General features: G+C 39.1%; 1 protein-coding gene across 1 annotated transcript in view; it reads left to right on the top strand.

Annotated features, from left to right (window-relative positions):
* Positions 1–11533, top strand: part of TAF1B (TATA box binding protein (TBP)-associated factor, RNA polymerase I, B, 63kDa) — a 109111-nt gene that overhangs the window by 12397 nt on the left and 85181 nt on the right. The window contains exons 6-7 of the mRNA XM_012662432.1: positions 3966–4115; positions 10511–10670. Of these exons, the coding sequence (XP_012517886.1) occupies positions 3966–4115; positions 10511–10670 (310 nt within the window). The remainder of the gene's footprint in view (positions 1–3965; positions 4116–10510; positions 10671–11533) is intronic.

Raw genomic sequence — 11533 nt, 5'->3', positions numbered from 1 at the left:
ATGATACAATTTATTTAAACTCAAGAGAAATAACTTGAATTTACTGGAAAAGACATTTTATAATCATAGAGTTATGAAACATTATCCTATCTTGATATAAGAGACAGGTACCTCTCAAGAAAAGCAAAAAATGCTATATTTCAAAGGCAATACTTGGAAAAAGAAAAGAATTATTCAAACTGCTAAGAACTTGATTTTTGAAATTTCTTAGCAAAAGTATTTGTTGCTTGTATTTAAGTACCGGGACTTTGCCTAGCACATGGAAAATGTGAATTAGAACTTGGGATTCTCTCTGACATTTTAATATTTTTAGGTTAATTTAAGATTAAAACAGGACCAAGTGTGGTGGCTCACACCTGTGATCCCAGCATTTTGTGAGGCTGAGGTGGGAGAATCACTTGAGGCCAGGAGTTTGAGACCAGCTTGGGCAACATAGCAAGACCCTATCTTGAAAAAAAAAAAAGAAATGAGCCAGCCATGCTGGTGCGTGCCTGTAGTCCTAGTTACTCGGGAGGTTGAAGCTGGAGGATCGTTTGAGCCCAGGAATTCGAGGTTACAGTGAGCTATGATTGTGCCACTGTACTCCAGTCTGGGTGACAGAGTGAGACTTTTGTCACCCTGTCTCTGAAAAAAAAATAAAAGGTTTGAGTAAACATCTACATAAAGCAGTATTAGCATTATGCCCCAAAATCTTGGTGAATAAATAAGCAATAGGTAAAATTGTAAGCTGATATAGAAGTTGGTAATATAATTTCTACCACAAAAATACAGCTGTACTGTATTACGAAAGGAAAAAGAAATACTTTTAAAGTAGAAGCTTAGTCCTCTCATATATATCCAGTAAATATTTTGTTAGTGTTTTGGTGGATATAACCGTTCCAAGACCAGTAAGAGGCCTGCACCTGAATCCTGGTCCCTACTTTTGAGTTGTGTGATCTTGGGTGAGATAAATTACTGAAAAATTCCAGAAAAGGCAAAACCAAGCAAATATACAGAGTGTGGCAGTGGGGAAGGGTGCTATTTAACAGAGAGTGGTCGGGGAAGGCCTTCCTGATGAGGGATCTTAAGGAAGTGAGAGAGTAAACCATGGGGATATCTATGGGAAGAAATGCAGAATTTCAGATCTCACCCAGACCAACTAAAATCCATATCTGCATGTGCGAGAAGGACTGCTCTAGATGTGAAATGAGGGTGGCTGGGGCCAAGTGCCAGCACTGGAGGTGGTAAGTGGTAAGATTCTAGATCAACTGAAGATAGAGCCTACAGAATTTCCTCATGGATTGGATGTGGAGTGTGAGAGAAAGAGAGGAATAAAGGACAACTCTAAGGTTTTTGGCCTGAGCAGCTAGAAGGAAGAAGTTGCCATCAGCTGAAATGGCAGGTGGAACAGGAAGATCAGGGGTTCCGTTTTAGACATGTTAAGTTTGAGATAGCTGTTAGACGTCCAAGAGGAAATGTCAAGTATGCAGTTAGATATAGAAGTTTGTAGTTCAGAAGAGAGGTCTGGGCTGGAGATTAAATTTGGAAGCTATCAGTTTATACTATAATTATCAAATCTAAAATGCCATTCTTTGTAAGATACACCATTATTTTAAATATCACCAAGAAAGAAAAGAATGCTGCAGATTAAATTGAGACATGCCACTGATTGATTTGGATTTAAGGGATGTTAAAATATGGGGGAGGGGGGTGTAGCTAATATTTGAAACCATAAGACCAGAATGACATCACCAAGGAATGACGACAGTACCAAGAACTAAGCTCTGGGCCACTGTAGGGTTAAGATGTTGGGGATAAAAAAGGAACTGGCAAAAAAGTTAGAGAAACACCTGTGAAGTAAGAGGACAGCCAAGAGAGTGAGAGGCATTCTGGAAACCAAGAGAACACAGTGTTTTAAGAAGAGGGCAGTGATCAACTGTGATAAATGCTGCCACTAGATCAAGAAGGAAGAGGGCTACAAATTGATCAATGGAGTGGGATCAAAAGCTTGATTGGAATGGGGTATAAGGTAGATGGAGAGGAGAGAAATTGGGGGAAACAAATCTAGACTATTTCAAGACATTTTGCTGAAGTACAAAGAAATTGTGTGGTAGCTGGGGTCAAGCGAAAAGTTTTTAAAAATGGGATTGGCTGAATATGGTGGCTCATGTCTGTAATGCCAGCACTTAGCGAGGCCAAGGCGGGAGGATCACTTGAGGCCAGGAGTTAAAGACCATCCTGGGCAACGTAGCATGACCCTGTCTCTACAAAAAATGCAAAAATTATTTGGGCATGGTGGCAGGTGCCTATAGTCCTAGCTAATAGGGAGGCTGAACAGGAGGATTGCTTGAGACCAGGAGTTCGAGGTTGCAATGAGCTATGATCGCACCACTGCATTCCAGCCTGGGTAACAGAGCAAGACCCTATCTCTTTTTTTTTTTTTTTTTTTTTGAGACAGAGTCTCACTCTTTTGCCCAGGCTAGAGTGAGTGCCGTGGCGTCAGCCTCACTCACAGCAACCTCAAACTCCTGGGCTCGAGCCATCCTTCTGCCTCAGCCTCCCGAGTAGCTGGGACTACAGGCATGCGCCACCATGCCCGGCTAATTTTTTCTATATATTTTTAGTTGTCTGATTAATTTCTTTCTATTTTTAGTAGAGACGGGGTCTCGCTCTTGCTCAGGCTGGTTTTGAACTCCTGAGCTCAAACCATCCGCCCGCCTCGGCCTCCCAGAGTGCTAGGATTACAGGCGTGAGCCACCGCGCCCGGCCCGAACCTATCTCTTTTTAAAAAAAAAAAAAAAAAAGTGAGATAAATGATAGCATATTTGTGTACTGATAAGAATGGTTCAGAAGAGAAGAAAAATGCAGTGGAGAGAAAGAGGAGAAATGAATCTTAAATAGATAGCTCAGAATGGATGAGAGGGGTAGGATAGAGTACACGAATGGAGAAACTGCCTTTAGATGTGAGCTTGAACAGTCCAGAAGAATCAGGCAGAGGGCAGAGTATGTGGTAGAGTTTCTGGCAGTGGTCACCTGTGGGAACCTGTGGAAGTTTTCTTCTGATTGCTTCAATGAGTCTGTGCTCATCAGCCAGCTTTGTGGCATACCTTGCCTCTCATGTGGCTTACCAGTGGAGAGGGGATGTGCTTGACAGAGATTACCAGCATCTTATTTCATTCCCTGATTTTTTTTGCTTTATTCCCCTGTGAGCTTCTTTAACATGAGTCTTAATCTCCTTGCAATAAGATCAAGTTTCTTGGCCTGCAGGGCTGAGATCATGGCTTTCTGACTGTGATCAGTTCCCCAAGGTAATGTTAGCTAAGGAGGTCTTCAGGTAGCCAGCCTGCTGACCTTTTTAGGGACACTCTTACCACGGTTTCAATAGTACATGTGTAAACAATTAAACAATGGTGTGAGATAGTATATCCTTGTTGATTACGTTTTATAAACAGTATGTGCTGCAGGAGTTCAAGGAAATGAGAAATCACTGAGGAAGAGTGGGTTTTCAGTGGCATGATAGATAAATAATGAGTTGAGGAGAGAGAAAGGGAAGGGATAGTTCAGGCAGGAGAACCAGAATTAGCAAAGACATAAAGCAAAAATTCCCCAGGTGGGTTTGGTAACAAGAGGCCAGCCAGTATGCCCGGAGTCATTATTGATGCTCAGTGTTTTGTTGGTGAAGATGTTAGCACTGTAAGAGAGATGTTTGTGGAAGGAGGAGATCTGATGTATGTTCTGGCAGCCTGCTTCCTCCCTCACCTTTGTCTGTAGCCTTTCCCCCAGAAGGACTGCTGGGAGCTGTCAGGGAGTGCATTTCGGAAGTAAAGGTCTTTCAGAAATAGGGTCTTGGCAGACAGTTGAAATTCTCTAGAGTGGTTTCTTTTATGGTGTTTGTGATGGTTGGGAATTGTTTAAATTCACAGAAATTAACTGTGTTTTAAATTCCTGTGTAATAATTTTGTTTACATTATTTTGCAAACAGGTAGTAGAAGATAATCTAAGTCATTCAGACTGGAGTAGTGAGCCTGGGCTACTAAGTGATGTTAGCTGTCCTTTTGCTGAAAGTGGAGCAGAGTCACAGTCTGACACCTACAGTCAAAAGCCTTTCCCCATCAGCAGCAGAGCAGCACAATCAGGTAAAAATGAGAACCAAACTGTTTAGAATTTTAAAGTTAGTACTGTCTCTTAAAAATAATTTAGTCTAATCTCTTGATATTCCAAGGAAGGGGAACTTGCTCTAGCAAGGACACATGACTACTGAATCACATGGCTAAGAGAAAGGCAAATTAAATGAAATCTTAGTGCAATTTTTTTTTTTTTTTTTGTGAAACGGAGTCTCACTCTGTCACCTGAGCTAGAGTGTCGTGGCATCAGCCTAGCTCACGGCAGCTTCAAAGTCCTGGGCTCAAGCGATTCTCCTGCCTCAGCCTCCCGAGTAGCTAGGATTACAGGCACACACCACTACACCTGACTAATTTTTCTATTTTTAATAGAGACCGAGGTCTCGCTCTTGCTCAGGCTGGTCTTGAACTCCTGACCTCAAGCGATCCTCCCACCTTGGCCTCCCAGAGTGCTAGGATTACAGGCATGAGCCACTGCACTCGGCTAGTGCAATTTTCTAAAAAGCACATTGTCTCCATGTATTTTTGTGTGATTTTAAAGGGACACAAAGAGTAAGTGGATCCAAAAGGAGGTTCACTCAAAAAAGATCATGTGTGTGTGAGCTCAAAATTTTCAGAGAAAAGTTGCAGCAGAAAAAAGTGATAACTTAACCAATATGGTAAGATAGACAAGAGTCAAAGATGATACGCCCAATTTCTAAGCATGTTATATGTGTATGTCTTACTTTCTGATTTAATTCATAACTTAAAATAGATGAATATATTTAAGGTTATAGATATAGACGTTCTCCCTAAAGCATTTATTCATTTTAGTTTTTCCTTCACTATGTTTTTTTTTTGAATCATGGTGGAAAACAGACTTCAGAGAACAGACCAGGCTTTGATTATAGATTACATGAATCTTGATGTGTACTAATAGAGTTCTTTGGGAAATAGCTTCCAAACCACCTGATGTTAGGAATTGTTTATTGTTATCTGGGTTAAGTGTAGTTATTTATACTTTAAGCCAAGTTTAAGGGGGGAAAAAAGAGGTATAGTTATATAAAATTTTCACCATAACTTTTCTTGAATGGGCTGTTGCTCTGCAAGCCTCTTGCCCTCCAAAGATTAAAAATTCCTTTTGTCAGTGTATCAGCATTTCTTGCTGGACTGCACAGTGACACAGATATCAGATGAGTTACTTTTTGTGTCCAAAGAAGTAAAGTGTTAGAATCATAGAATAGTTGAGCAGCAATGAATCTCTGGAGTTTTTTCTCCGTGTTTTCAGGCAAGCCAGAACTCAAACAGTCCCAGAAGACTGACTCTAAAATCATCTGAACCTTTTTAAAAAAAGATGTTAATTCCTTTTAAAGGATCATAATTGTTTTGTTTACCTATGTTAGGGTTTTTGTTTGCTTGTTTGTTTTTTAGTAAATCATGGTCCCTGGAGCTTGCTTTTAGTTTTTACATTAAAAGTAATTATTAATATAACTCTTAGTACAAAACTATAAAATACAAATGGTCACAAAGAAAATAAAACCACCAGTTATTGTACCACCCAGAAAGAATTTTATTGTTTTGTTTTGCAAAAATGTGAACAATTTTCTTCTTTAAATTTCTAAATCAAAATTTTTCATGCATATAATTCAAATAGTTCTATAAGTCTTACTATGAAAAATTGCAAATATAAAAAATTTTTAAAGTTATAGTCCACTCTTACCCCAAATGGTCCTATTCCCAAGAGGCATTTATTTTCCGCTGTTTTGTAACTTCCACATCTCTGTATCTCATGCTTCTACTAGTACATCTTGATTTCTGATTCAGGACATTAGCTGTTGAATTCCCACTGTTGAAGATGAAGTCTCAGCTCTTTTACACATTCCTCCCTGCCCCTCCTCTGCACATTGTCACCAGTTCATGATTGTGCATGTCTCATTCTCTGTCTTCTCAATATAATTATAATTTTTTACCAAATTGATATTCGGTGCTTAAATTATTATAAATGTATAAATGCCATATAGAACTGAGCCATCCGTGTAGCTTACTGAGATTACTTTTTTTTTTTTGAGACAGAGTCTCGCTTTTTTGTTGCCCTGGCTAGAGTGAGTGCCGTGGCATCATCCTAGCTCACAGCAACCTCAAACTCCTGGGCTCAAGCGATCCTCCTGCCTCAGCCTCCCGAGTAGCTGGGACTACAGGCATGTGCCACCATGCCCGGCTAATTTTTTTTTTTTATATATATTTTTAGTTGTCCAATTAATTTCTTTCTATTTTTAGTAGAGACGGGGTCTCGCTATTGCTCAGGCTGGTTTCGAACTCCTGAGCTCGAACAATCCGCCCGCCTCGGCCTCCCAGAGTGCTAGGATTACAAGCGTGAGCCACCGCGCCTGGCCCTGAGATTACTTTTTCTATATATCCTTTTATTTTCCCAGAGTTGATAATTGTTTTGTTATTCATTTAGTTTTCTATTTATCACTAATCTATAATTTATTACTACTGTGTCTCCACACTTCCTCTCAGATCTAAAAATCTCTCAATACTTTAGGTATTCTATCAATTTCATCTTCTGGAAGAAATCTCTCTGGAGCTTCTGACCTGCTCCTATCTAGAATGATGTCTCTAGACCTGTGGCCTGGCTGACTTTAGGATCTCCCTTTACCACCATCCTGAGATTCTATCACTTCTCTTTTGTTGAATTTTTTATTTCCTGGATCCCATTTCGTCTTCTTTCCCGGATTATGCCCTCATTTTTGTGGAGCATCTTTTCTTATTTTTCAGAAGATATTAATGATATTTCCCAACTGATTTGGTTGTCTTGGTCTCTGCTTTTTATATTAGAGGCTTTGTTCAAATGTTTTAATGAGCTTAAGATAGCCATTTTTTCCTAAAAATGGACACTAAAAAGTTGATCGAAAGCTTTGTACTGATGGTAAGTCTTGTCAGCTCTGCTCAGTATGCAAGGGTGATCTAGCTGGGTTATTTTCTTAGTGAACCTCCAGCATTATTATCTTTAAATCTTTCCCCGCTGAGCTGATCAGATTCTGCAGAGAAATCTCTTTGAGTCTTCTGTTTGGCAGGTGTGTAATCCTGGCTGTCAGTGTTCTGGGAACTGGGTGGGAAGAAGAAGGCCTGAGGGGAGTGTGTGGGGGGTTGTCTTAGTACTCAGTATGTAAACTTTCACTTAATCCTCCTGTTTTAACTTTCCAACTGTACATGTGACTGGCGTGCTGTATACCAGAGACCCTTCTCTCTGGAGAAGAAATTTCTAATTTTTGGCCAGGATTGGGGAAGGGTAGTCACTTGGCTGCATGGAGTTGGGATAAGAATCTGGATATCTAACTGCTTCTTAAGACTTTCAAGCAGTCCTCCTGGTATTAGTCCTGCCTTTGTCCAGTTTCAGGAGTACCTGGTTTAGCCAATTCCTGAGCCTTCTTTAGGAATCTCCAGTGAAAATTACTGTTTGGCTTTTCCCACAAATAGCTTTGGATTTAGCTTTGGCAGGACAGCTAAAACAGTAATCACCTGTCCATATGCTTTATAACTTCTAAAATTTTATTGCTGTTGTCTCTTTTTTATTATTTGTTCTTAGGTTTATATGTTTTAAAAATTCCTTTATAATAATTTTTGTGGTGGGAGAGAGCAGAGGTTAAGGTGTTTTCAATCTGCTATCTTTACTGGAAGTCCTTACATGTTGTAAGGACTATACAAAAAAGTATGCATATATTTTTTTAAACAATATTTTATGGAAATCTGTGTCCTTATATATTTTAAAACAGTGATCCTTAAACTTTAGCATCCATCAGAATCACCTGGAGGGCTTATTAGAACACAATAATTTGCATTTCTGAGTTCTCAAATGATATGTACACTGCTGGTTCAGGGAATATACTTTGAGAACCACTGATCTAAAGCATTATGGAAATTATGTAGTATACCATTGTATGGAATTATTTGATCAAACTTGTGTTACTGGCACTTAGGTTGATATAATTTTTTTCGTATTATAAACAGTGCTGCCACAACATTCCTTAACCCTAAATCTTGGCATGTCTTTAAAATCATTTCATTAGGATGAAATCTTAGAAGTAGAACCGTTGGACCAGTTTGTCATATTGGGTTTATACTTTGTGCTAGGGACTGTTCTGTGCACTGGGGACACAGTGTTGAGCGAGACTGCTTTCTAAATGTTTATATTGTAGTGGGAGGAAATAGGCAGTAAATACACAAGTAAAAAAGAAAATTTGAGTTACTGATAATTGCGTTTTTATATGAAGAAAGGATTTACAGGATTTGGAAAAAGGGATTTTGAGGAATGATTTCCAGAGTTTATGTCCAAAAAGCTTAGAATTTTTCAGGGTCATTCCTAGTTCTGCTTCTTCATCTACCCTCACTCCTTAGGTGACTTCACCTAAAGCTATGGCTTTAACCAACAACCAGCCATATGCTGAAACTCTAAAATTCCTATCTCTGGTCCCACCTCTCCTCTAAACTATTGATTTTTGTATTAACTGCCTATTCAACATTTCCATTGATATATTTAATAAGATCTCACACTTAACATGTACAATTCTGACATCTTGATTTCTCTCATCAAACTTGCTTTTTTGCCGTCTTCCTTATCTTGATAAATGGCATCTCCATTCTACTTGTTGCTCAGGCCAACATTAGAATTGCACTTGTCTTCTCCTTTTCTCTCATGCTTTACATCCAGTCTTATCAGCAAATCCTTTCGACTTTGCCTTCAAAATCTGTCCAGAATCCAACCACTTCTCACCACTTGCAATGCTACCACTTGAGTTCAAGTTCCTGTCATCGCTCTCCTGGAAGAGTGGTCTCCTGTGTTCACTTCTACCCTCCTATAACTCCATTCTTCCTACAGCAACCAAAATGACCTTCAATAAATGAGGTCATATTGCTCCCATGTTTAAAACTCTCCAGAAACTTCTTACCATACTTAGAATAAAATCCAAAGTACAAATAATGACCTACAAAGCCCTATATAATATAGTTTCTTACTCTCTCCAGTATCATTTCCTATGAATTTCCCTCACCCGTGATACCCTCGCCACACTGGCCTCCTTGCTAGTTCTGCAAGTTCACTCCTGCTGATGTATTTGGTATTCATTGCAACATCCTTAAAACTTACTTCTGGGCCCAGCAAGGTGGTTCACACCTATAATCCCAACACTCTGGTTGGCCAAGGTAGGAGGACTGCTTGAGGCCAGGAGAAAGGCCAGGCTGGGAGATATAGCAAGACTCTGTCTTTACAAAAAAAATTTTTTTGAAATTTAGCTAGGCACAGTGGTATATACCTCTAGTCCTAGCTACTTGGGAGGTTGAGGCAGTAGGATCACTTGAGCCCAGGAGTTCAAAGCTGCAGTGAGCTATGATCATGACACTACACTCCAGTCTGAGTGACAGAGTGAGACCCTGTCTCCAAAAAAAAAGAGACTTTCTGAATTCATTCAGGTCTCTCCTCAAATGTCTCCCTCTCAAAGAGGTTCCTCTGATCATTCATATAAAATAGCACATCTCATGTCCTTTCCATCACTTTGTATGCCCCCACATTGCTATTTTTCTATGACAACACTACCATCTGTCAACTATATATTTTTGTTGTTTGTTTGTTGGTCTGTCTCCCATTACTGGAATGTAAGTTCCAAGAGAGATGAGATACTGTTCACTGTCATTTGCCGAGACATAGAAAAGTGGCACAAAGAATGAGCTGAATAAGTATCTGTTGATTGAATGAATGAGGATTCCATATGTCATATGGTAGAGGATGCCTGCAGGATGGGAGTGGGAGGAGGTGCTGCTTTAGCTAAAGAGTTTTTTTGTTGTTGTTCGTTGTTTGTTTTCTTGTTTTTGAGACAAGGTCTCACTTTTATTGCCAAGGCTAGAGTACATTGGCATGATCATAGCCTGGCTAAGTTTTCTATTTTTTATAGAAACAGGGTTTCACTCAGACTGGTTTGGAATTCCTGGCCTCAAGTGATGTCCCAAAGTGCTAGGATTACAGGAGTGAGCCACTGCGCCTAGCAGCTGAACAGTTCTGAAGGGGCCTCTCAAAGAAGGGGACCTGGGAGTTGAGGCTGGGGTCAAAGGAGTTACACATTTTTTGCTTTGCATTGTGATTGTTTATTCTTTTACTTTAAAAATTGTTTTTCACTGTTAAAAATTCAAATAGTTTAAATCCCTCTTTAGAATCCCATCTCATCCCACTCCCACAGATAACCCACAGTAACCCTTTGGCTGATTTCTTTCTAAAACCTTTGCTGCTCTTTATTGCCAAATTGCTCTTTGTAAAGGTTATATCAGTTGCAACCTAACTTTAAGGTATTTAAAATGCCTGTTTGGATTTTTTTGTTGTTTTTCTTTTGTTGCCCAAAATATTTGCTTCCATTTTTGAGAATCTCGATTTATCCCCTAAGAAATGGCGTCATCTGTCTGTTCTGGATCTCTTGATGGAGTGGAATACTCACAACGGAAGGAGAAGGGAACTGTAAAGATGTCTGTGCCAAGGACACTTGCTCTCTGCTACCTGTCATTACTTTGGCAGAGAGAAACAATAACACTTTCAGATCTCTTGAGGTAAGCTGCACCTCTCATATGATGTTTTTACTGATTGTCTGTGTGAATTAAGGAGACAAACTTTGGATGTTTTGAATTTTACAAGAAGGCTTAACTTGAGGATGGGCCTGGGAAGGTTGGGTGGCTTGAGTTCTAATTCTGAAATCTAATCCTTCTGGGCTAGTAATTCATTTTCTTGATTTTCTTATTTATATAGTGGAAATGATAGTACTTACCTCATATTGGCTATTGGAAAATTAATTATCTAATAAAATATTTTGAAGAGAAAAGTGACATTAAAGTATCTGAGTTGTATTAACATTTTTAAGAAAAGGTGCATAGATGATCTTTCCGTTAGCAAAATGGTTATTATTATGGTAATGCAAAAGCATACATTGATGTCACTAAGGGCTAAACTATAGGTTGTCTATGTTTATAAGGAAACCTTGAAAACAGAACTATTGGAAGAAGCTGTTATGCAGATAGGTAGTAAGCGTTTATGTTTTTCAAGATAATCCACACTTTTTACAGTTAATGAGTAAATTATGTCATTGTATGTAAGAATTTCTCATTTAATGGAAGAGGTGCCAAAATCATTAATATGTTAACTTTTTTTCCATGCTTTGTATGTGTTCTGAATAATAACATTTGGGTTTAATCAATGTGTAGAGTGCTTTTAAGAGCACAGATTTGGAACTAGACCCCTGGGTTCAAATCCTGGCTTTGCCATTTATTTATATGACCTTGAGTAAGTTATCTAATTTCTCTTTGCTTCTGTTTCCTCATTGGTAAAACGGGGCTAATAATAACTACCTCATAGGGTTGTAACTGCTTTCAATAATTAGTACTACATGAAAAGCACTTAGAACAGTGTTTGGCACACA

Source organism: Propithecus coquereli, unplaced genomic scaffold, assembly GCF_000956105.1.
Source record: "Propithecus coquereli isolate 6110/MARCELLA unplaced genomic scaffold, Pcoq_1.0 Scaffold764, whole genome shotgun sequence".
NCBI classification, from domain to species: Eukaryota; Metazoa; Chordata; class Mammalia; order Primates; family Indriidae; genus Propithecus; species Propithecus coquereli.
This window is presented reverse-complemented; position numbering and strand designations above follow the sequence as displayed.